This window comes from Ricinus communis, chromosome 10, assembly GCF_019578655.1.
Source record: "Ricinus communis isolate WT05 ecotype wild-type chromosome 10, ASM1957865v1, whole genome shotgun sequence".
Taxonomy (NCBI): Eukaryota; Viridiplantae; Streptophyta; class Magnoliopsida; order Malpighiales; family Euphorbiaceae; genus Ricinus; species Ricinus communis.
This window is the reverse complement of record NC_063265.1, coordinates 5415768-5442610: the sequence shown is the minus strand read 5'-3', so window position 1 is coordinate 5442610 and position 26843 is coordinate 5415768. Positions and strand designations below refer to the sequence as shown.

At 31.3% G+C, this 26843-nt stretch overlaps 3 protein-coding genes across 3 annotated transcripts; 1 reads left to right on the top strand and 2 right to left on the bottom strand.

Annotated features, from left to right (window-relative positions):
• The first annotated feature begins 2974 nt into the window (after positions 1-2974).
• Positions 2975-3271, top strand: LOC8273447 (loricrin). The gene has a single exon (XM_002527824.1). The coding sequence runs from the start codon at positions 2975-2977 to the stop codon at positions 3269-3271; it is 297 nt and encodes a 98-aa protein (XP_002527870.1).
• An 8572-nt stretch (positions 3272-11843) lies between these two features.
• Positions 11844-15591, bottom strand: LOC8273448 (mitochondrial uncoupling protein 1). Its single transcript, XM_002527825.4, has 9 exons — positions 15258-15591; positions 14222-14440; positions 14052-14130; positions 13723-13856; positions 13526-13624; positions 13339-13443; positions 12917-12991; positions 12363-12449; positions 11844-12223 (listed from the first exon to the last, which is right to left on the bottom strand). The coding sequence occupies exons 1-9, from the start codon at positions 15339-15341 to the stop codon at positions 12188-12190; spliced, it is 918 nt and encodes a 305-aa protein (XP_002527871.1). The 5' UTR covers positions 15342-15591; the 3' UTR covers positions 11844-12187.
• A 5214-nt stretch (positions 15592-20805) lies between these two features.
• Positions 20806-26728, bottom strand: LOC8273449 (neutral ceramidase 2). The gene is made up of 10 exons (XM_002527826.4): positions 26460-26728; positions 25831-26191; positions 25431-25639; positions 23994-24350; positions 23392-23656; positions 23009-23264; positions 22785-22910; positions 22311-22374; positions 21886-22055; positions 20806-21597 (listed from the first exon to the last, which is right to left on the bottom strand). Exons 2-10 carry the CDS (start codon positions 26175-26177, stop codon positions 21049-21051), a joined length of 2343 nt encoding a protein of 780 aa, XP_002527872.1. The 5' UTR covers positions 26178-26191; positions 26460-26728; the 3' UTR covers positions 20806-21048.
• Between the last annotated feature and the right edge of the window lie 115 nt (positions 26729-26843).

Below are 26843 nucleotides of genomic sequence, written 5' to 3'. Positions count from 1 at the left end.
AATTTATTTAAATATAAAATTATTATATAGTGTAATAATTATTATAACTACTATAAATTAATAATAAATTTTACTATCTTTTTATGAAATATATATTTATATAATATATATATATATATATATAATATTATAGAAATAAATAAAAAATAAAAATTTAAAATTCAAATCATAAATATAATTAAAACAATTGTGACATATTAATATAAAAATAAAAAAATAATTCCTATATATATAATATCAAAAACTAATAATAATAAAAGACAAATAATAAAAATTTTAATAATTTTATTTATTAACAATTCTTATTATTTAAATATATAAAAATTATTAATATAATAAAATAGATAAAATATTAATTATTAAATATATATTTTTAATATTTATTTACTTTAGTATTATATATAAAAATATAAAAATATTATAAGAATGTATAATTGTTATTTATAAAAGACTAATATAAATATAAATATAAATATATTAAAGTAAAATAAATTTTTTATTTTTATGATATAATTATAAATTGAATTGTATATAACATAAAAAATAAAAAATTTTAAATATAAAATAAAATTTATTAAGAATTCTTATTATTTAAATATTTAAAAATTATTAATATAATAAAATAGATAAAATGTTAATTATTAAATATATATTTTCAATATTTATTTACTTTAATATTATATATAAAAATATAAAAATATTATAAGAATGTATAATTGTTATTTATAAAAGACTAATATAAATAAAAATAAAAATATATTAAAGTAAAATAAATTTTTTATTTTTATGATATAATTATAAATTGAATTGTATATAACATAAAAAATAAAATTTTCAAATATAAAATAATTATCCAATAGCATAAGCAAATGCTGGTGTGGATATAAATCCTTGTGAGATAGACGAATCAGAAAGAAGCTCATTCACTTAAAAGCTTAGAGCTGCTAGAAATTCTTGCAAAAAGATAATTATTATTGAGGAGTTAGTTACTACAAGTTATATAGTACCGATGGGCTGCTGTCTCGGGAAGGAATTTGCGCCTACGGCCTCTGCTGGAGCTACCAAAAGTAATCCCCATAGAAGATATGCCGGAAAGAACGGTGCTGTTGCCGCTGGAGGAGGTACAGGCTGTGGCGGTGGGGGTGGAGGTGGGGGCTGTGGTGGCGGTGGGGGCGGGGGTGGGGGCTGTTGAGTCTCGACAGGCAAGAAGTGAAATTCCTCTTGGATCAGTATTAGAACCCGTCCGTTCATATATGTATATATATTATTAACAGTTTTTTCTAGTTCGGATTGTGGATTCGTGCTTTACTATGTTATCAATTCTGTTGCTGGTCTTTATACTCTCCTTGTAATGGGCTACTTGCTATCTTGTTTCACATCTGAGCTGAGAGGAGCAGTATATCTTGAGTAACATTTGCAGCAGCTCAGATTACAATCTGAGTCATGTATTTTGCTGGTTTACTCTGTCTCTCTCTCTGTCTCTCTCTCTCTCTCTCTATATATATATATATATATATATATATGTGTGTGTGTGTGTGTAATGATGTAGATGAGAAACGTATTTGGAATTTGATAGTTGCTTGTCAAGGAAAAACTTGTGAAATGGCCATTCATATTCATTTTACTACAATAAGAACTACATCCTTAATCTTATACATAAAGATAAAATTTATTATATATATATATATATTACTCGTAACATAGACATATTAAGACCAGCCATAAAAGTTTAACAGCGATGGTACAATTTATACATTGTCCAGTGATGGAATGTTGTTTTGTCAAGAAATCTGCCTTTGAAGCTTATGGTGGTGCAGCTACCAAAAGCAACAATACCAACAGTAAATATGCTGGAGTTACCACTGCCGGCCTCAGCTGCTGCTAACGCAGGAGGAGGAGGCGGTGGGGAGTTGTCTTCTGTTGATTTATTTACATTTTAGTTTTGCTTGCTAGAAGCTTGAAGCTTGTTTTTGCTCTACTTTTCTCATTCTTAGTTCTAGCAAGTCGGTTTTCTTTTTCCTCATCTGTGCATTTTGCAAGTTGGTTTCTATAAGGAAAAAAAAAAAAACTTTTGGCAATGGAGAAAATCCATTGCTGTTGCTATAAATTCCATGGCTAAAAACTGAAATATAAGGATTGCGGAAAATTAAGGAAAATGAATCAACCAAATGGTTCACAACTGTCATTTTAATAAACAAAGAGCACTCCTTCCTCTCTATGGCAAACGACAGGCATCGAAGAACGGAGATCGACGCCAGCATTGAACAGGCATCGAAAACGGAGAGAACCACCGGCGGGCGGGGGGTGACAGAAGACGACGATAATTTGAGCTTTCAAACAGATATCATTTGAATAAATCACTTGCAGTTTATAGCTCTTAAAACTGGAATGTTGATCCAAACACATGAACAAATTTGATCCAATTAAATAATGACTTAAAAGATTGAGCTCCCCACCTATCAGAATAGACTGACTCGGTCTCAAGCTTAAATGCCGTTGAATTATGACTCTTCCAACCAACGTGGGAATAACTCCAACACATATAATATAATGGAAAAAGATGCTTTTCTAACTTTTCATGCAAACATACTTAATGGGTAAGTATCATATAGAAAGGAAGGTATTTCGTGGAATATTTGGCCTTAAATAAAGAACAAGTATATCCTGTCCAGACTGCTTTGCCTTGTCCTAATAAAGACGTAGACATGGTTGATGAATTTTCTTGTAATTTTGCAATTCCCAATGTCAATGTCAACGCCTTGCGAACTTCCCATTCATCTTCATTTCTTTAGAAACTGTCAAAAACCATCATCAATAATAGAACTCAACATTAGTAAGATAGATACATTATCCTCAAGTCTACGGCTGGTCGATATATATATATATATATATATAAAATGAACTTAATATAAAGGGTCTGTGTATATGTACGAGAATTGTCTCAAAACTTCCAATCTCTAAAATATCATAGATCATGGGCTGTTTTGGTAAGCGAAGCCATAAGAAGAAAGAAAACAAAAATCAAGCAGCTACTCCTCCCGGAGGACGTGATTATTATCCTACCAATAAAACTTATTACGGCACAGCAGCTGGTAAAAGAGGCAACGTTGACAGCAGAGATGGCGGAATGGTATTTATGACTGGCTCTGCTGCTGCTGTAGTAGCTACGAGTACTGTGTTAGGAGGAGGCTGTGGCGGTGGCGGTGGCGGTGGCGGTGGCAGTGCTTGTGGCGGAGGGGGTGGCGGAGGCTGTGGCGGTGGAGGCTGTTAAGTCTTGATGAGATGCAAGAAAGTCACTAGTTCTTCCCCGAAGTATCTGTTGGTTCGATTTGTACATATGTATCTCTTTGTTGACGCAGACAGTTATATTTGCTTTATTATTACAGCAGACAGGGTATAACTATGTTCTCTCATGGGAATTTGGGGATATAAAAATGTAATATTTGATAGGAAAAGGAAATAATAATTGGAAAGAGGTGTGGTTGTAAAGGAAATATATGTAATTCTATTTAAAGTTGATATTTTATTCAATATCTACTACTTTTACATAATTTATTTAATCAGGGGCTTTTACATATTATGGATAGTTTCTTGAAAGGGTGATTAATTTCTTAAGCTTTGAACAACCGGGACAAACCTATTTTGATAATTTTACGAGGTTTTTTTATCTTTTATTTGCAAAGATAATTAAATTATAACATAATTAAAAATATAATTAAAGGTAAATAAAAAATAATTAAAATTTTATGCTTAAAATAAAATTAAATAAAAATTTAATGTTATAATTATCATGACTTTTAATGATGAAATAAGTTTGTGGCTATTTAGAAAGAGAAAGAAAATAAAATGGTTATTCCTAAGATTTTAAAATTAAACAATGAATAGATCTTATCGCTATAACTAGTACTAATTTTTTTAAATAGAATAAAGTTTAATTTAACCCCTAAACCTATTGCCTAATGCTAAATAAGTTATTTTGATTTTTCTAGGCCAAATTAACACATAATTTTCTATTATAGGCTGAAATGACCCTTATTTTTCAAGTTATTGGGTGTATGGATGTCACTCTCTTATGATAATTTAAAAATATTAAAATATTTTGTTTTCTTTTATTGAATTTTCATATATATCTTGAAAATTCAGCCACTGTAGGCACCTAGCTACAACCACCTCCATCGGTGCTGCTCTTACTACTATTGCCCCTGTGGATCATCACTATTAACAACACCACCATTAATCACATTGTCCACCACAGTAGTACCGCCTTCTCAACTGTCAAAACTCAATTAAAAATCTCAAAATATAAAACTTCTCTCTTAGTTTATTGTTGAAATCAAAGCCAAATAATAAATCCTTAAACCCATAAAGATAAGTAGCATTACATCAACATTAACAACTTTTGCCACTTAAAAGCAACAGATGGCAACCAATTTCAAACAACTTTTCACACACATAAGCTACAATACTTGATTCAACCAAGGTAATCAAATTTTTATTTAATTCTTCTTTACCGTTCAAAAGATAAAAATTAGAATTGAAATTATAAAGGAATATCACAAGAAGCTCCACTTGATGAGCTATGGAAGAACATATCTATTTTTACAAAATAATTATTTTAATAATCTTCTACTAAATTGAACTATAATCTTTTATAAAAACTCAAACTCAATTCCTCCATTTAATCTTATAAAAAAAAATCAAATTTGCGTTATTTAAGAGAGTGGATTTTGGGAGCAGCCTGATGGAAAAGAGTACAAAGTATGTTTGAATGAAATGAATGATTGAAAGAAATTTTCCAGAAATTCAAAGAAGAAGAGGAGATTATTGATTGGTGCCTAAGGTGGATAGAAGCAACAAATAACTCAAAATATCGGTATTGATGTTGATGTTGTTATGAACTTTTTAAAATTACATTGGTTGTTCTCATTTTACACTTTAATTTGATTCAGAGTGATGTTAGTTATTTTATTTAGAAGGATAAGGATATATGACTTGGGATGGAAAGAGAGAGATTATTAAAAAGAGAGAAAATAAATTATTTTGTTAAGAAAATATGGAATCACTTGTTTTACAAATGTGTGTTGTACAAATTTGAGAAATTGGGTTTATATGACCCTAAAATGAGAAGTTATGTATTGAATTGGCTCAAAAAGGTCAAAAGAGCTAATATGGCCTTAGGCCATAAGTTTAGGGGCCAAATAGATCATTATTCCCTTTATATTGACTCCATCAAGGAAACAACGACGAAATAGTAACGAGGGTCATTCTTTGACGCACTCGGTGCTAGACCTGTTCATGGGCCGGGCCTGGGCGGGCTCGGGCCGAGCCTGACTTGATTTTGGACAAGTTCGAGCCCGTCCAGGCCCGAGAATTTTTGATATTTCTGAGCCCAAATCCGAGCTCGAAATTTTTTGAAAAGTCCGGTCTGACCCGACCAATTATTAAATCTGTCCTACATTGTAGTTATATTTAGATTTAAGGTTTTGTTTTGATTAATATATTATTAATAACAATAAAACTATAAATAGAAATAATAGGTAGCTAAGTGGTATTGACATTTAATTATAAGTTGAAATTCATAAGTTTAAGTGCTAGATATGACATTTCTTTTTTGTACTAACTAAACTAGACATCGTGTCGGGCTTGGGTTTTTATATAAATCCCAAGCCCCGCCCGAGAATTACGGCCTTTTTGTAGATTCGGACCGGATCGGGCTTTTATTCAAAAATTATTGTTCAAGCCCGGCCCGAAGAGTGCGGGTCTGTGCGAGCCGGGCGGGTACCCAGACCCATGAACAGTCTACCCGGTGCATTGATGCACCTGGACACTTTTCACCATTGAATTAATTCCTTTTATATTAGCCCTTAATTAAAGTGACTGATTACCTTCTAAACAGATTGGTTACTTGTTTTCATCTTCTTTTTCTTTTTTCTTCTAATCCTTCCTATTATCGTATTTATTAATTGCAGTTGCTTTCTTCCACTGAAAATTAAGAATCAATCGCAAAGGAGAAGTGACTGGAGTCAAATGGATGCCGTGGTAAGTAAATTAAGAAGTTCTAACCATACCGACGTCAGTTCTGCAAGGTTGATGAGGCAATGGAAAATGAGTTCTAGACAATGATAAAAATACCAATGCACCGGAGATACATTGTAGAAAGACCCTGATAATGAAAGTTAATGACAAACTAAAATATAATACAAAGCAATATGTTTGTGCTAATCCACACTTATTGATAAATTTATGATACAAGTTTTTAGTGTGATATATTTTATTTTAATAAAAAAATTACATTATAAAAAATAATTTTATTTGATTATTATGTTATTTTAATAGTATTTAATATTATCATTTTTATTATATAACTTAAAAATTTAATAATTATAAGAAATAATTAAAAAAATCATAATAAATATATAGTAAATCAGTGTCATTATGTAATTACTAGTTTTTTTATTATATTTAGCTATCATTTTTTATAAAAAAATGCGAAAGAATTTATAATTTAAAACAGTAGTTCATTAATTTGATTTAAGTCAATACTAAGAATTAGATTCAAATTAAAACTGATTTGTTATTGACCGGTTTCTTCTAAAAAAAAAGTAGTTAATAAAAAAGAATTACAAGGTAGATAAAAATGGTTCAAAAAATCAAAAGATGTGATTTGAGCTCCAGCTATAAGTCCAAGGACCGAACTGGAACTTTACAGAAAATTTCACTTCGCATTAATAAGTACCATAAGAAGAAGGAAAAAAGAGTTCAACTTTATGAAATTAAAATTAACAAATCTAATTTCATAAATTTAGATTTTGTATTCTGAATATTAATGTGTCTTTTTTAGTACTTGCAAGTGCACAAACCGTTCCTATAGTAAGGGTAAGTTCACCACGAGGTCGATCTCTCAAGGAACTATGAGGCCACTTATTATAAAGACTAATTATCAACACAAAATAATAAAAGTAAATCTAAACACTCTAAATCAATATTTTGAGAAAATGATATTCATAAAATAAAGTAACTAAACAATAAATAAATATGCAATGCAATGCAAATACAAATGCTTATGATATAAAATTATATGCTAAAAATAGTATTTAATCTAGCCATTTACTTAGTAATCTCCTTGTTTTACTTTAAGCCTAGATCTAATGAATGAGATGGTGATGTGCATTTTTTCCTAAGTCACTCAAGCTAATGATGCAATTTAGGTTTCTTATACCAATATAGATTAAAGTAAAGATGATATTTCTAATACTTTTAAACCTAAAGATTTTCATAATAATTACTATTGCTAAATTAATATGATGGTTAACTAACAATAATAACTGAAACTAATAATGATATGAAGGTAAAAAAATCATTCATTAAAAAAATAAATAACAAGGTTCATATAAAAGTAGAAAGACTAAACTAAACACTTATGAAAACTAGCCTAACATATTTAACCCAATGATCATGGTATTAAATAGAAAGACAAAAAATAAGAAAGTAAAAAGCTCCCTCAAGATCCAGAATTTCTTCAAGTAGGAAGAAGATTGGTCCTCAGTCTCCACTTCTTGAAAAGCTCCTTAGATCCTAAAAGAACAATGAAAACTAAAACTAAAGTGTTTATGAAGAACTGTAGAGAATTATGGAGAGAATAATGGTGGCAGGTACAGAAAGCAGGTATGAGAAAACTCCCCTCCTTCTTCCTCCTTCCTCTTCTTTTAGGGTTTTGGAGAGATTTTTATGGAGGAGAGTCCTCCTCTAAATAAATCTCTCTAGAGATGAGTATACTAATATAAGTCTATCTAATAGATAAGACTTAAGTATCTTAATCTCCACCAAATACTATCACATAAATAACTCTTAATATAAATCCTAATAATTATGCAAAATGACTAAAATATCCCTTGAGCCTTATAATTAGCAGTCCATGCGTTTTAATCTTGGGCTTTGACACGAATATGTCCCATTAAGCTTCTTTTAACTCCATATTTTCCTCCTTTTGCTAATATTCTTGAAAATAGACAATTAAGCTTAAGTGAGGCAAAAACACATATTTTCACCATTTTATATATAAAATTATATCATTAAAGCTTTAAAATAACCTCAAATATCTATACATAATTTGGACCGATCAGATACCCCCATACTTAAATTTTTACTTGTCCTCAAGTAAATAGTAATTGAGAATTAACTTTTGTAAAAATCATGAAAAATATCCCTACTCAGCTTAAAGATATTATTCAAAATAATTTCACTAATGCAAAGATCATGTCAACCCAAGAACATTTGAGTCATAATAATTTTCTTTAAGAATATAAACTCAATCATTGTTAATCAAAAGATTCAAGCATCCAATCATTCACACTTGTTTCACAACAAATAGTCTAACTCATCTTCAAAGGTTACAACTATGATGCATAATCCAAATTATCATAACCCTATTAAAAAAGGCAAAACCTTCATTCAAAAACAAGAGATCAATGGGCATTTATTACTTGCTTTTGAAGCTCTTATACTTTTTCTTTTCTTTTCTTTATACCCCTTGGATTTAAATTTTTGATACTTGGGGTATTTCTTTCTTTCTTGAGATGTTATCCCTTTTTACACAAATACAAATATGCTAATGAATGCACTTGGTTACTCAACAAAACATACATCAAGATGCTTTGCATACTCATAATCTTAATTGTCTTTTTACGTGAAAATTGATTTTAAGTATCTTAATCTCCACTAAATACTATTTTATAAATAACTCTTAATATAAATCCTAATAATTATACAAAACGACTAAAATATCCATTGAGCCTTATAATTAGCAGTCCATGCGTCTTAATCTTGGGCTTTGACACGAATATGTACCATTAAGCTTCTTTTAGTTCCATATTTTTCTCTTTTTGCCAATATTCCTGAAAATAGACAATTAAGCTTAAATGAGGCAAAAACACATATTTTCACCATTTTATATATAAAAATATATCATTACAGCTTTAAAATACCCTTAAATATCTATACATGATTTGGACCGATCAAATATGACTCGCTGTGTTTTTTCTTTAAATACCAATTTGAAATAAAAGCATTGTCCATGTTACAGAGGATAAAATCCTATGTTGGCCACGGTTCCTTTTCCTTTTTCTCGGTGTTTTATAGCCATATATCTCTAAAGAATTTATATATCCTGTTTTCCTTTTTAATTATACTATTTATTTCTGTTTGTTATATATGTTGTGATTTTACTTTTGATGTCTATTTATTAGTCTCCCTCTTATAAGGTTTAACCATCTATTTCACAATCTTTTATCCTTTGGAAGGTTAGCATGGGAGGAGAATGTTATTGGCTATGGCAGTAAGGAGTTTTGCTATAACTAACAATGGAAGAGATTGAGGTTTTTAGAGATGGTGTTTAGATCGTTTTGCTATAAATTTTCTAATATGTTGAGATAAATATTAGTTTGATATGAAAAATAATTTAGTTTAAAATAAATAATCAAATTAAACGAACTCTCTAATATATCATATGAGTGTTAAGTTATTAGTGTAGGCTATAGAAACTGTCAAGTATTTGAGGAGAAAATCCATAGAATCTTTATTTAAACTCAATAATCTCTAAAGAATAAAATTTCATTTTCTCATATAAGGTTGTAGAGAAATGAAGACTCGTCATCGGAGCAAGAGACCAGAAATTCTAAGTATGAATTCATAAAATCAAAATTAATTCCGCTACAGAAAATTTAAGAATCAAAATTATTATGTACTCTAAGCTTATATTAAAGATACAACATGTATAATTTAAAATTTCTTCATCTTTATGCTAGACTAGAACTCTCATCCTTTATCATAAAATTAGCAACCTCATATCTACAGCTTCTACTTGGTTAGACATCAAACTCTTTAGTACAACAATTTCTTAAGGAAAATTTTGTTGGTGGCTCTGTTGTCAATGATGGAGGTAGAAAATTGGAAAAAAAGGATTTGAAACATGAATGCTTTTCTAATATTACTTTCTTATAAGTCTTTCCTATATTTATTTGTTTGTGTTTTAGATTATAAATTTTTATTTGTAAACTCAATATTTATTAGTATTTCATTTAAATTGAGCACTAATCCAAGCCTATTAAATTTGGTTAGGCCCATAAAGAAAACTCATTTAATATTTATCTAAATTCTAAAGCTCATGAATTCTGGCCTATATTTGGATTCCTAATTCATTAGTAAATCTTTAGCCCATTGGCTATGAATTAGTTTAACAATTTTTAAAGATTATTGATATATGAAAAATAAAAAAGCAGAAGGTAAAAAATCAATTACAAAGTTTTTAGAAAGCTTGAATCACGTCCTTGTAAAGTAGAGAGAAAGAAATACAAGTGTCAACTAAGTAGTGTAAAAATAAAAAATATTCAAGGAAGAAAAAACAATATTTATTTTATGGAAAGAAACAGTTAAGCAGAAACAGGAAGTAGAGTGAAATGTGGACAAGAAGTTGAGAAAAGTAAGGAAATTATATCTTTATCAACATGTGCAAAATATTAAAAGCAATAATACATTCTATCAAAGTGTAGAGTTAACTAAAGACTAAGCTAAAGATGAAGAATATGTCAAACTATCTCAAGCAATGTAAGTCTATAAATAAACAAGGACTCTCTAGTAAGCAACATTCAATCAATCAAATACAAAATTTCTAGTATCTATAAACTTCACCATTATATTTATCCTTAGATTAAAAGGACTATCATTAGATTAGAACAACAATTCCTAAATTAGAAAAGCAAGTGTTAGTATAATTAAACAATTCTCAGCTTTAATTTACAGTACATTCAAAGCTCTCAAGTGTTCTTCGTTATTCAATTACATTTGTAAGTCGATTACTTTATACAATCAAATTTCTAAAACTTTCCAGTTATTTGTTCAACATTACATTTATTGCATTCTCTTCTTTAGCTTATATTTTATGTCATTGCTTTTAATATATAATAATTTAGCTTTTAGCTTTATTCCTTAAACTCAATTTCACTTTCCTAGCTCATAATTGCATGCTTACAGTTCAATTTTACATTCTTAGTCTGTAATTTATTAATAAGTACCGCATAATAATTTAGCGAAATTGCATCAGCTTAGCTAAGAATTTAAATTAATTTAGATCTTTTTATTATCTGCATAATAATTCTGTCTATAGCAATTATTTAAAGTAATCAATTTTTAATATACACAAAAATTTATAGTATGTGAAAAGGTCAACAAACAATTGGGTATTCGATTTTCGACTGTGATTATCAATGTCAACCTGTTACTTCTATTGATTAAAAAAAAATGGATTGTTTATAAAAGCACTTCTCGTTCTGATCTTGGTACGTGTTCAGTAATTTATTTTTTTAACATCTCATAAATTCATATCAATCCATATGTAATTGAAAGTTTCATTAAAATCATCTTTTTCAAAATCCAAAAAAATTCTCTTTATAACAAACTTCTTCACTTTTTAAATTAACGTTATTGAATTTCTAAAATCAGAAAATGTGATCTCGTTTATATTATGAATGGAAATATTTTCATTTTTTTTTCTTTATAAATAGATTATAAAATGTCATCATTTAATATTGAATTCTACGTCGATTAAATTCTACATCAACTATTGTGTTAACAGAATAACTCTTACATCTTTTTTTCACGAAAGAGTTCTATGAAGAATTAGAAGAATTATTTGGATATTTATTTAAAAATTATTTAATTCATTTTAAATTCTACCTTCCAAATGATATTAAGTATTTACTTTTCTCATTCCCATCTTTCACTCTTGGCCAACAGAGGCCTATCAATCAGCATCTGGCGAGTCTCTTGTTCAAAGAGAACGAAAATGATTGGATAAATAAAGAAGAAAGATCCTTCTATTATATTTGCTTGATCAAAGAGATCCTATGTGATGGCAGCTTCTAAAACATTAGAGACTAAAAACTTGCTAAAAGAATGCAACTATGACCCCTGAGGGCCAGTAAACAAGTACAGTATTATACTTAAAGCACTCAGAAAAAGATAAATCTTGAAGATTTGAAATGGTGATTATTTTTTTAAGCCTTTTGAGTTCATAAAATTTCCCCTGCAGGGTTCCTGTATAAATTAGTGAAAGAAATGACCAACTGATGGATGAGGAAACTTATTATTCTCAGCATTACTTTCATCATCTTCATGTCCATGCACTGTAAGCTCAAGATGATTCTAAATCTCTGACGAATTTCTTAGCCTGTTTATGGGGAAGAGAAGAACAGTCAGAAACAAGCATGCGGTATAAAAATAAAGTGCAAAGATAAAATTAAGAAAACCCAATTCCTAAAACACAAGGAAACGATTGTTTGGGCAAGAAAGGTTATTCGTGACCTTACCTGTTCTAAGGTTAGAAACATTATCACATTCCAGGACCCCAGTCGTCCAAAATTTGGGATAAAACCCTTATAGAAAGCAAGAGGCCCCTACAGATTACAAAGGATGCCATAGGTTAACTTTATGGATCTCCCAATTTATAAGGAATTTGCAGTATCAGAGATTTCAATATTAACAGAGGATGCTGTATAAAAGCGCCATCTTTTGTTCTTACCATTAAACTAATAAAGCTTTAGTAATGTTCCAAGAAAATAAAGATATAGTAAAACCAGAATGCATTCTTAATTCACCCTGAAAATGCAGTTCTTTTTGCCACCTTTTTTTCTTTTTAAAATGGATTGTAAAAAAATCAATATTGGAAATGAATGCCAATGAACAAGAAAGGACGGAGGGCAGGCTGCTCATATCCAAATCCCATATAGAATTATTTAATCAATGATGCTACTCATCAGAATGTAATAATACCACTGGGAAAAGTGAAAGAATGAAGGAAAAAAAAGGCTGGACCAAGGACGATTCTGATAATAGTTAAATAAGTAGAAAGATACAAACACACATCATTCTTCAAAGTCTTAACGAAACAATCGAATGTGCTCTTGTAAGCAGCATCCCCCATCATTCTTGACTTAACCTGCCAAATATCAAAGCACAACGAAGCTGTTAAATTAGTATAACAAATTATTTAACCTAGACCAGTGAAGACAAAGAAATAAGTGAGTAGTTTATCAACAAGAAGAGCTAATAGCTATGCACGTGCTGTTAAGCTGGAATCTATAGGTAAAATCAGGGAGTTTTTGGTTCATTAATGAAGGCGAAGGGTGCTACTCAAACAATTTAGAGATGTAATATTGAGATATTAGCAGATCAGTTAAATATTCTTGAATCAATTCCCACAAACTAATTACACAAACAGGAGGCACCAGAAAGACCAGCTATACTGATTTTGAAAGAGATAAGTTGCAAGTGCAGATAGTGTACCACATCCACTGGGGAACCAATACAAACAGCAAAGAAACCTGCCCCAAGCCCAGAAAGAAGATGAGTGACAACATTATCTGTAAATCCAGGAATCTTCAGAATTGTCTGCATTGAAACAGTTGTATTAGAACAAATAAAAATTATTTGTCTGCATAAGATGAGAAAAGGTCTGAAATTTAGAGCTCACCTGTTTTACTTGATCATAGCTGGCAAGTTCAGCAGCATTTATGATAGCATTACGTGCTATATTGGGTCCAATCCCAGTCCAAAGTGCACCAACTCCCTCCTAATTGTTATAAAGCAACACATTGTGGTAGAACTGATACTAAATTAAGATAAGGCATACAATATTCCAACTTTCTTGATCCTGGATAGATAGCCAACCTGTCTCACAATTGTAGAATAAGCATTTAAAGCTCCAGAATAGCGCCTTGGCACACCAGGTGGTAATTTTCCTTCAGCCTGAAGCCTGACTTTTACAAGATCAGTTGGATTTGCCACAGCAATTCCCAGAGCACCTGTTTCATAAGACAAGTTTCCTTAGCAACTTAAAAGAAGGATTTGTACAAAACTCTGCCACTTATCTAAGGTAAATAAGAAATTAATTCCCAGTGCCACATGAAAATTGACTAGTATGAAAATAAGTTGGCAAATGTCTCTTCGAATTTATCTCAAAGAAATTTAACTCGTAAAAGTTCTGCCGTGAAACTCACCAGTAGTAAGTGCAGCAAGAATTTTCTTGGTCAAAGGAACATCTCCAACATGGTCTTTGCCGACATAAAAGGTCTTAACCTGTCCAGCATGTATTTTTTATGCATGTATAAGTTAGTCGGAAATATAAAATAGCTCAATAGGTCAAGCAGAGAGAAGATGTGAGACCCACAGGCTCATATAACCCAATCCTTAAGCCTCCAAACAGACATTGGCGGTGAAGCCCTGGTATAATGCCTTTCCAGAGTGCTGATAAACCTTCTTCCCTAGCAATGGTAGCAACTGTTCCCAACATACCCCTATATTTAGGTAGGGCCAATCCATCCCCAGCAACAGCTTTCTTTTGGAGCTGGAGTCTAACTTTTGCAGTGTCCAGGGGAATTGTGCATATCTGCAGTAGATTTAATGCTCACATCTGATGAACCAAAAAACGCTTCCAAATACAGTAATATAGAAGCCTTTTACTCCATGAGTATAAAAATAGTTTAATTTTGTTAATGCATAATGTAAGTGGATAAGGGCACTGTCATATAAGATTCAAATTAGATTTTTATAATCAGCATGTAAGCCTATACACACTGAAAACATTCTTGTAATTAGCATTGCAAAATAGAAAAGCAAATTTGGCAAAAGCAACATCCAAAAACACAATTTTTTTTTTAAATATGTATACATGTGAAGTCAAACTTTTTTTTCTTTACCAAGTAGATTTTCTGATAATTGCTTTTGCTTTCGAGAAAAGAAAATTGCAGAAATTATTTTCTAGTGAGCAAGAAAACAAGCTAAAGAAAGGAGCCTAAGTGTTTAACATAAAGTAGAGATAGAGCAAATTAATGGACAATCAGTAACAGAAGTCCTAATGCGAAAACACAAGCAAAGGAGATTGATAAAGAAGTAGATCCCATTCTACAACAAATTGAAACAAACAAACAAACAAACAAAACGACAGATGCTGATAAAAGGACAAAGCTATAGCTATCACTAAACTCGTCGCCATTTATCAATCACTAAAAAGAACAATAAAATAAAATAAAATTCTCAGACACCAGGAACTGAGAAAGAATGATTATAACATTAACATGAAACCACATTAGATGGTAGATCTAATATCATAAATTATAGCTCAATCCGTCTTAACTGACTAATTAAAAAACAAAGGCGATGATGAGAATCGAAGTAAACGGTGCTATTGAATTTTTAATTAATACCTCAGCGAAACAAGCAGCGAAAGCGCTACTAGCGAAAGTTCCTGCGAAGGAAATATCGGATTTAGCCTTGCTATCGGCCACCATTTCCGAAAGGAAGAAAGTGAGAGATGATCGAGGAGGGTGAAATATCAAATGAAAAAGCAATTTTTATAGTGAAAAAGAGAAACAGACAGAAAGAAGAAGAGAAATGGGATTCGTGCAAAATGGAATCTTGGGAAAAGTGATAGTCAGGTTGCCCAATTGGATGATTCTTTTGCTTTTTCTTTTTTCCCCTTCGGCAGTTGTTGTTGGTTTCTGCTCTTCTTCGTCATCTCTCATTTATTCTTGTTCGTGCCATTGCCTACCTTTTTAGTTTTAGTCGTAATTCCAATTCATTTTAGTGAAAAACGAGACACCAAGTTGAAATTTTTTTTTCTTTAAATTGAAATCAGATTTAACCCTAATTGAAGTTAAATTTACTAAACATTTTACTAAAAATTATACAATTCTTTACTATATAATCCTTCCCTCCTTCTTAATTTAAAAAAAAAATTATATTTGAACTTAAAATTTCATATTAAATGCATAATTGAAATAACAAACTAAAAAAAATTAACACATTGTAAAAAACAAAAAAAAAATGTTACAAAAGTAATAGTTACATTTATGCTCATGCATTAAAATAGAGTATTGTGTGAAACGGGAAAAGATTGAAATAAACCCTTAACGTTTGGAGTGAAGAGCAATAAGCCCATAATCTTTTTTCTTTGCACAAATAAATGCATAATTTTTCTTTATTGTATTCTAAATCCTTAATCAGATGGAAATTCTTTTTAAAATAAATGTCTGTTTAACATACTAAAAAAGAAGAATAAACAATATATTTTATTTAATAATTATAAATTCTGATATATTTAACTTTGTTATTAAAATAAAAAATTAAAATCAAAACTCATTCCTTTTCTCGAGCACACCTACCATCACAAGTGCCGAATTCATTCCATCACCTTTTTTGACCACACCAACTCATCTCCTTCTCTGACCACACCAACCAAAAATTTACTTACCAAAAACCACAAATTTGAAATTGAGAATTCAGAGTGAAATCAAGATCGAGATTGTGCCAATAATGAAGGTAGCAGCGTTATCCTCTCGTGCTCCAACCTTTGGCATTCTTCCAACTGATCTTTTCTTCCTCCTTTAGCTTCTTTATCCACTTCCACTTCTTCTTCTTGTAATTTCTTTGCTCTAATGCTTCTTGTTGATAAAATGAAATTTTAAAAGTGTGAGATAAATTGTCAGTTTGGAATTATTGATTTCAAGTGTGTTTGCTTTGATCTTATTGATGTTTGCTTTTAGGTATTTGAAACATTATATCTAGATTAATAATGAGAAAGAAATGAAAATTGGGATAGTAAATTTTAGGTATTTAATTTGACAAAGAAATTGAGCACATGGTTGGACTGTTGGTTACTTTGATTATGATAATGGTTGGGCTGAAATGTTGCTCACTAGGTAAAACCTCCTGTTGGATTCTTGAAATGTTGATGCTGTTGTATTTTCAAATGTTGGTCATATTGGTATTGGTGGTGTAATAAGAAATCATGAAGGCGTAATGATAGCTGTTATTCATGGTCTTCTCTACAGTAATGGAGATTCTTTATTGGGCGAAGCTCTTAGTTGTGATAGGTTGTAGACAGTGGAGGTGATGTTTTTTCAATTTTTCTTTTTAAAAAAGTTAAAAGTTGTAAGTTTCTTAAAATTAGAATTGATTTTGAAAATATTTATTAGACAACAACATTATTTGCAATTGAGTCTTCGTCTGTTCAGGGAACTTAGAATATAGTAAAAATGTTTTTACGTATTTATTTATGCCAGAAAATAGATTAGGAGTTTATCTCCTCTTGTTCCAAATGTTAAGGACTTATTTGCACCTTTTTCCTACGTGAAACTAAAAGTGATACACTCATTCTATATTTTGTTAGATGTTTTTATTTTAGTGGAACATCATCCTAATTATAATTGTTCCCATCATTATTATCATTAGCTCAAACTTCATAATAATAATATTATTATTATTCGTATAATGGCAAAGTATTAGGACAAAGGGTCAATTTACCTCTTCAATTTATGTTCAAGTGTTAAATATTTATGATTTAAACTTTTTAGTAAATAGCCTCTTGAACTTAAACTCAATGGTCCAATACACCCAATCTAAACTCCTTTAGCAAATAGCTTCGTAAATTTATGTCCAATGGTCAAATACATCTAACTTAAACTTTTTAAAAAAATTAAAATTAAATTAAATTATAGAATTAAAAATAATATTTATTTCATTAATTTACTGATATAATATTTAGTGATGCGTTATACAAGAGCGTATTTGAAAAATTTTAAGTTTTAAATTTAATTGATCCAAAAATAATTAGTATTAAATAAGTCAAATTTTAACTTTCTAAAGATTAAATATGTCACAATTTATTTTTCTTAATAAATGGGTCCATAACTTATCATTTTTTTGTTAATTAAATTCAGATTTTAAATTTTTTCGTTCTTATATAGTGCGTCACTATATATTATATCAGTAAATTAATAAAATAAATATTATTTTTAATTTTATAATTCAATTAAAATATAAAAATCTAATGTTATTAACTTTTTTAAAAGAATTAAATTGTATATGTTTGACCCTTGAACACAAGTTCATAGGATTATTTAATGAAAAAGTTTAAATTGGATGTATTTGATCAAAAGACATAAATATAAGAGATTTTTTACTAAAAAAATTTAAATTAGATCTATCTAACCTTGCACATAATTTCACGGACAAATTGACCCTTTCTCCTCCAAGTATAATGGAGATTTCACAAAACTTATACAATATTAAATCGAGAGAAGCATGGTTAAACAGTGAAAGCAACATCTCCAGGAAAAACGTGCTCACTTGTTTGAATCCATATCCAGAGACATTACGGGTCAAAGAAGCCTATCGATCTTTAATACTTAGCTGTGATTAGGCCTTGCAGAGTAGTCAGCTGGCACCTGATTGTGGGGATTATTATATACTTTGAAGCCAATTTTGTCGAATAGAGAAAACACGTGAAACTAAAACAAAGCAGCTCTTCTGAATTGGTTTCTACGCCAAATTTTCACAACGGGGATGATGAGAATTTTAATATTTGCTCTACAGCATTACGATCTTAGTTGAAGTAAACTCTGTCCAAACTTACATTTGCTATTTTCAGTACCCTGAAGAGATGCAAGAGGATAATGTTTTTGTGGACTGAGATTGGCATTATGTTCATATCTCAAACTCAAAAGAGCTTGAACATGAAGCCATATCCTAGAGGAATAAAATGGACCACTTGTATGGAGGAAGACAGTAAACAAAAGTGAATAGGAGATAGATGCTGGAAATCTAGTGGGCTGAGTCACGCTTCTTTCTATTATGTGCACTCAGCCTAACCACATTTATGATCCTCGATCACCTATTTAAACCCTTTTCATAGAGAAATATGCAGCTTTGCGATTCATCTAGGGAATATTTTTATCTTGGAATCTAAAAGAGAATCAGCTTGAATTATGTAGTTAATACAGGCAGTACATTGAGTGTTCAAAGAATGAAGATTGCATATAGCATGATGCAAACTAGCCGTAAGTTATATATAAATCTGACTGTAACTCGTACTTCCAACAAATATCTTTCTTTGAATGATTCACAAATAGATCTGAGGCTAAGTTAACAATTGGAAAAGTAATCATTAGGGCTGAGCATGGATTTCGGTGATTCCCGTCCGAACCGAATAACCGTACCGAAAAGTACCTGAACCGAAAAAAACCAAAAAATTTTATAACTGAATTGAACTGATCCGAATTTTTTTACTATTACAGTATGGTACTAGTTCTTTAGTAAAAACCGTACCGTAACCGTACCAGAACCGATCCGTCTTGTATTGATCCGGACCAAACCGTAGAACCAAATTTTTTACATATATATATAAATAATTATTTATATTATATAAATAATACATATATTAAAAAAATAATATATATACTCTATAAAAAATTATTTTATATTTATCATTTATATAATTCAAGCAATTGTTATCGGAAATATAAAAAATAATACATATTAAAAATAACTATAATATTATAATATACTTTATACTCTATAAAAAATATAAGTTATATATATTAATATGTCACATAGTATATTGATACTAGTAATCTAGTATACATACTATAATACTAGATTTAAAATTTATTTACAATCTAGAAATTTTTGACAAGTTAATTAAAAATTACTTAATTTAATAAAAAGTTATATAAATTAGTAAAAATTATAAAAGATATTATTATATAAATATAGTATTATCTACACTATATTTACTAATAAATTAATTTTTAATTATATAATATTTTTATTTTAAGAATAATAATATTAATTATACTAAAAGTATTAATTTATACAAATATTAAATTAAGAAATAAATATTTTAAAAATAATTTTTATATTATTATACTAATAAAACTTAAAAATTAAATATTTAGAAATAATTAATTTATTAACGTTTAAAATATTATAAATTAATATTAAAATATAAAAAATATTAAATTATATTTATAAATTTAATTTTTTTTGAAAAGGATCAAACAAAACTTGAGAAAAAATTGTCAAAACATCTTTTAACAATATAGAAATTCTTTACTTCCTACAACAACGGAAGTCCTCATTTGTTGTCAAGATTGGCTTAAAAGTTCAAATAAACCTATCCAACTAGAAGAATCAATAGAGGATATTGAAAGCATAGAGTCAGATAACATTTCTTTACTTCTTACATATGTTTGTTTATTGTTGATGTTGTTAAGTCTTATTGACGTAATTCTTTACTTTTATAGTAGAAATTATTCAAGATCTTGAGATTGGTGAGTCCCTTATGCCAAGATTAAATGTGGAGTGCTAATTTTGAGGGGAGGTAATAACATTTCTTTGCTAATTTTGGACATGTATTTTAGTGCTACATTAAGTTTGTAAATTTATTTATTTTAATGATTGTCATCTGTAAAATATTTTTATGCTAGCAGTAATATATATTTTAATGGTTTGTATTTGAATATTGAATGAATTATTGTATTTGCAAGTGATTGAATTGCGAAACAGGTTGTTTAAGAATGTGATTGCAATTTTAATTCAAATTTTCATGCTACTTTTTTTAAGTTGGTAATCATATTTTCTCTAAATTTATTTGATTAAAGATGAGATTAAAATTGTATTTTTAAAATTTTTTAGAACCGAAAATAGCACCGAACCGAACTGTATTGAACTGTAAAATTGGTACAATACGGTGTTAGATCCTTTTATGTTTAGTACGGTACTGGTACCTTCAATTTTAAAATAACCAAAATTTAGTATAGTACTGATAATTTATAAATAACCGAATTAGACCAATCCGTGTTCAGCCCTAGTAATCATTGCTCTGTTAACATTTGCATGCCTTAGAAACTAGGATTACATCATTTATATGATCGTGCATGACATCTAAAACACTCCCTGACAGCATCGGCAGCATTTTCAATTTTAGATCCTCATCTAGGATAAGCTTTTATTGTAAATATATCATGACATACTATAATCAAGTTACATTTCCATTTCCTCTACATGATACAATGTCATGTTATTTCAAATTCTTTGCTTGGCTAGTTCACTACGCTCTTCACGCACTTCAATGAAGTAACTTGTTCTTGTTTGAATGAACACAAAGTATCATTGCTACTAACTCTTAACTTCCAGATGCATTGCCATTTCCCTGGCCTATGTCACTACGAAGGCACTTGAAGATCCCGTGAAGTGGCGGATTGACCCAAAAAGTGCCTTTGCAGCACCAAAATGCCTTATCCTGTATACTCCAGCAACTGCTGATTGTGGGATTCTCCACTCGATAGTTGCATAGCTCTGAGGGCTGAGTCTCGCAGGCCTTGACCACTTAAATCGCAGGCAAAAGTCATCATCGTCATATGCTGGAACCCATGTCTTCTGGCCCTGCAGAATCTCAACCAATGCAAATGTGCCCTCAGTCATGAGGTCATTCCTTGGGCAAGCAGACCAAAAGCTGACAGTTACCAAGTCACCCCTTTTGAAGGCGGAATTAGAAGGAACATCAGTCTTAACATCTCCAAAATTCACATTTAAAGGTGTAGCATCAAGAACAACTGGTGGTAATAAACTAATTTGCTTGTTCAGGTGGTCTGGGGGCTGTGGACCTGGTTCAACAGGTTGGCCTGTGATGAGAGCTGCAGCTAATTTCTTGAACTCTTGAATGTAGGCACTGAGTGTGTGTGGCCCATAAAGGGTGGAGGCTCCCTAAGTCAAAAATAATTTGTGAATAAAAGAGAAAGATGACGCACATATAACTAAGAAAAATTATAGCATCTTATTTCCTCTTTGAGAACGAGATTTTAAGATATGTTTTGCTGCTGAGATTTATATGCATTATTTTAAAATCACAGCCATATCCAATATTTGAGATGTTCATCTTTTAGTTTGAGAAAAGTATGGTACAAAGGAGGAGACTTGAAATGAGAAAAATGTAGAGATTGAGGTATTTTACATAAATGAGATTTAAAAGAAAAAGTAACAGGTAAGACGAACCTCATATCTCTGCACCTGGTACTCCTCAAAGGTGGTGACATACTGTGAATAGGTGTTCGTAAGCCCAGATATAACAATATGGACATTACTGCTGAATTCTTTACTTCTCCCAGAAGTGAGAACCATCTTGACAGCATCACGGAGGCGCCTGCCGGCCATGGTAGTAAATTCTGCAAGGAACACTTGAATTAGAAATACAAAGTGCTGAAATTTGAGAATGGACAAGTAGCTGATATAAGTTCTTGCTAGGAAGTGAAACCCTCATCACAACAATCTGGAGATTGCTAGTGGTTTCCAAAAGCACCTGGCTATGGCATCAGGTTTCATTTCCAGCTCTAAGAGCATTTAATAAATGATGTGGAGGAGAGGACAGCAGTTCACTTAATGCAGGAAAAGACAAGAAGAAAGCAGAAGGATACTTCCACCTGAAGGGACGCTGAGAATGACAAGTTGCCCTATCTGCAAGATTTGGACTGGAAGAATCGAGGGCTGCAAAGAGGATATAGCTATGAGCACAACTGCTTTAACACATATTTTCTAAATTTAATACTCGTCAAATAGAAGTTCTAAAGAATTAATCAAAATTTGACTTTTTCACCGTTTAAAACATGAATTCAAAATGTAAACATCTTCAATCAGATAAATCCTGCCACTGCTTAAATACAAAAGTATTTTGACCAATACATAGAAACGGTGATCACAATGGGTATTTATTCCACCAGCAGAAAATAGCCTCAATTAGAATATTGAGAACATAATAACTAGTCTTTACAAGTTAAATTGTCTATAGATTCCTATACATTGAACCAATTCCTCTTCTTATATCAGTAGTCACTGACAAAGTAGTCTTGATTTGGCTTTCTACACAACATATTATGCAAACCAAATTACATACTTACTGCCCAGTCATATGGTTCCTTCATTTCACCAGTGTCAAGAAGAATAGGCTTTGGAAGCTGGCATTTGATTTGTTCTGGGCCTGGTGTTTTGAGAACATTCCTTACCAACTTCCAGAAAGCATTTCCCTGAAAGAGTTCAACAAAAAGCAAACCATCCAGAAACTTTATGTCCAAGAAAATTCAAGGAAAGTAGGTTAAGCAATCTTTATGAGCTTCTGACTTGCCTTGTCATCTCCTTGCTTGAAATCAAAAGCTCCAGGCCCATCAGTGGTTCCTGCAGCAAAAGCAAAGCCCATGGCAGCAGGGCATGTTTTTATCACCTTATTGCCCAGTGAGACCTCAAGGTTTGAGAAGTCTATATAAGCATGACTATACTGAACTTTCCCTTTCAGCTGCTCAGTTGCTCCATTAAACAAATCAACAGCTTTTCTGAATTGCTTTTCTCCAATTATTCGTGTACTCTCAAATTCATCTGGATAACTGCCAAATGAAAAGGAAACTAGTTTTTTTTTTTTGACACAAAAAGGAAACTAGTTTGAATACCAAAGAAATAGGTGAAAAAAGTAATAACTAAGTAAAAGAAAAAAGAGGTTGAAATAGTATGTACCCTGGGCCCCGGCCATAGCACTGTTCATTCTTCCCATTGCAGGTACTATGATTGAAATCACAAGGTAAGCCAGTGTCTATGCAGAATGCACCAAGAACATTTGGGCTTACATCACCACAATTGGTTTGACAGAATGCTGACACAAATTGTGGTCTATCTATTTGCCGCATAACATTCCTGACACGTTTTGCAACACTTAGAAGCCTTGTTGCAGGTCGGCCCTGAGAAGACCTAAAGGAGGCAGCAACTTCCATCAGCTCCTTACCTGTTCAGGCAGCTATTACTACAAGTGAGGTATATTCTATTTCCTATGAGAGGAATAGAATCATCATAAGTTCCTGTACTGCATCTAACCATGAAGGAGTATGGCAGTTTAGACAAATTGATATTTTGGAGCTGTACTAGTTGTTCTTAAATAGTAAAGGTTACCATTTAGAAGTCGAAGTAAATTCAATAGGCCAACAGAAGGTTGATATAATCTAAATATTGTATAATAGGCTTCTAGCGCATAATCAAAATTTGACTGTCAAATCCAAATCGAGCTAACTACCTGAATTTAACACTGCGTGTTTATTTTAGTTTAAGAATAGAAGTTCACTTACGATTCTCATTAAGGTTAGGGATAATCCCCGAGACTCTTCGAGGGACTCTAACTGATCCAGATCTATTAGCATTTGGGCTATCCGGATTATCCAACACACCATTTTTTTCAAACCAGTCCTCCATAAATCGTGCTGCAGCTCCTTTGTTGTCACCACTAATCAATGAATTTGTGCGACTCATAGATGTTCCATGAGTTGCGAACCAGTTAAAGCTACCAATTGGTCCCCATTCATCATCTACAAACTTTATGAGGGTCATTTCTTTATCGACATCATACTTATATTTACTTCTCTCAGCTGCAGGATTGTTGAGATAAGCACTAGGACTGCGGTTTATACCAGCATCTAGTAGCTCCCCTGCAAGGTCGTAATAAAGGAGTATATCTAGCATTAGTATGGAAGAGTAAATCCAGACTACTATAGGAGGATATCTTAACGACAATACATACTATCTAAAAGAAAATGAAACATGGCAAGTCGTAATTTATTTAGTTGACTTAAGTCAAAGTTTTACCCCCAAAATGCTACTTTACCTGATGTGGAGGTTAAGCCAAGCACATGACCAAAGTGTAGACAGGCAGTATGATGATACCATAAGTTAAAATATCTACCCTCCAACCTAAATCTCTTTATGCTTATCTTTTGGGCTTCCCATTCACATAAATGTGTAAATTCTAATAATTTTACAAAATACTCTTCTTTGATCATTCTCAGCTCAGCTCAGCTCAATTCATAGCCCAAACTAATGTGGATGCTAATTCTTTTCTCCACCATGCCGTTCAAGAAAAATTATTGGGAACTGTTCAATTGCCAATCATCTTTACCAGTCAAGCCCGCACCATATTTAGCATCTTCTAGTTTGCTTCTTCTAACTGTCTTATTGAAGGACAACTTTCTCAAATCAACAAGTAATGTAACATGGTAGACACATAAATTTGAAATGCCAAATTGGCAAGGCAGCACAAAGATGGAATGTAGTGTATCAGTAGTAAAAAATGCTTCGATGCACAAGTCAAACAGACAACTGGTAGGCATAGATATGCAGTTTCAACAATAAGATGCCACTGTTGGCGCAACCACTATCAAGACATTATGTCTTTGTGTTGCTAGAAAGATGTCATTATCTGTAAACTAAACTTTCCATCTTCAGATGTAATTTATCATTTATTCTGTATAATAGCTGCTTAAAGAACTACTCTTCTGCTCACCAACTTGTTGCAAACTAAATACAAGATAAAAGTAAAGAAAGCATCTCAAAATTAGTAATAATTATCCAAGCATACTCCAAACAACACCTCGCTGTATGTGTTATTTTTTATATGACTTAGTGAAATGCATGTAATGATTGAGAAACAAATCATGAGCACTTGTGAGTAGCAATAATCAAGCAATGATGAAGAAAACAATGAATACAAGGAATATGAGTTTTAAGCTAACCTTTATTTACAAAAATTGATCCTGGACGAAGATTTTCATGAGCTTGAATAATGCTTTTCTCAATACCATCAACAATGACATCAAATGACTGGCGAACAAATCCAAGTGATGTTACAATATATACAACATATTGCAGATATCCCCCAGGCCCAGAGTGAGTGTGAATACCACTTATTGCAACATTCTGCTCTGTATAAAGATCCGCGTATCTGAAAAAGAGTAATACAAACTAATAGTAATAAGAAAACCACAAACAGCCACTGTATTATTCTAAACATTAAAAAAAAAGCAGCAGTTCTGTTTGTAAGCTTAGAAAAGATACTAGTTTTACTCTATTGATACAGAGATCAACCAATACATAAAATAAAGGTGATAGTTATAGAAAAAGAAAAGTAATTACCTTGCCTTCAATCTCTCCAGCACTTTAATTCTAACAATTTGTGAAGCCATACAAGCATCAAGATTGACATACACAACTCTGTTCCCTTGAGGTTGTGCAACAATAAATGTTCGAGCTCGTAACCTGAAATGAACTCCAGATGCAACCTGCTCAATATTTGCATATCCCATCATATTAACATCTGCAGCAGGCCCAGTTATGTCATAGCTTCCAAGTCCAACCAAGTAATTAGAAGCTGAAAACCCTGTTCCAGCATTCTGTAGCAAGAGCAAAACCAGAGACGAGAACCAAACACGCAGCAGCGGTGGCAACCGTGTGTTGCTGTAAGAACTAGAATAAATATCCATTGCCTACTTGCACCCTTCACCAAAGAAAAAAAATAATAATAATAAATCAGCATTTTCCTCAAATCTGACTCCACAGTGATTTAAACACAAAGTGTAGCCACAAAAAATTATGAAACAAAAGTTAAGTTAAAACAGGAATAAGCTTCAACAAACAAATAACCAGTAAGTAATAATAACAAACCAAATAAACTTAAATTCAAGATTTCTTTGGGCATAAAGAATCGTGGAAATAAAAAAGAACTGCTAAACAAAAGGAGGAACGAGAGAGTTTTGAGTCATTACCAAATAGGAGTTGGTAGCGAGCGAGAAGAGCATAACCAGCAATCTGCATACACACACACACATATAGATTGAGTTAAGCAAAGACTTTATTATTACTTATTAGTAGTCTCCGCCTGGCGGGGCCGAGGGAAGAAAATGAAAGCCATGTGATGTGGTTTTTTGTTCTGCTATTGAACAGTGGTCGTTGTTGGAAATTAACTGCAATTGATGAAAGGAACCGTTCCCTGTCCTTTTTTCTTTCGTATCGTGTCGAGTAAACTGGGGTAAAGAGGGCATAATAATAGTGGGTTTCGTTTGGGCAGCATAAGCATTTGCTGGTTGTGGGGGAAAACGAGCTAATGCGGCACCGTTTTTTTAGTTGCTCTTGATGATTACAATAAGAGA

What these genes read in the sequence shown, in the direction of transcription:
- LOC8273447 (XM_002527824.1), top strand. Translation starts at nt 2,975, where the DNA reads ATGGGCTGTTTTGGTAAGCGAAGCCATAAGAAGAAAGAAAACAAAAAT.
- LOC8273448 (XM_002527825.4), bottom strand. Translation starts at nt 15,341, where the DNA reads ATGGTGGCCGATAGCAAGGCTAAATCCGATATTTCCTTCGCAGGAACT. An exon ending in TCTTGCTGCACTTACTACTG is followed by an intron (nt 13,857 to 14,051) that starts GTGAGTTTCACG and finishes CTTATGAAACAG; the next exon opens with GTGCTCTGGGAATTGCTGTG. An exon ending in TGTTTCTAACCTTAGAACAG is followed by an intron (nt 12,224 to 12,362) that starts GTAAGGTCACGA and finishes CCCCATAAACAG; the next exon opens with GCTAAGAAATTCGTCAGAGA.
- LOC8273449 (XM_002527826.4), bottom strand. Translation starts at nt 26,177, where the DNA reads ATGGATATTTATTCTAGTTCTTACAGCAACACACGGTTGCCACCGCTG. An exon ending in TCAAGCAAGGAGATGACAAG is followed by an intron (nt 22,911 to 23,008) that starts GCAAGTCAGAAG and finishes GAACTCTTTCAG; the next exon opens with GGAAATGCTTTCTGGAAGTT. An exon ending in AGGAACCATATGACTGGGCA is followed by an intron (nt 22,375 to 22,784) that starts GTAAGTATGTAA and finishes TCCTCTTTGCAG; the next exon opens with CCCTCGATTCTTCCAGTCCA.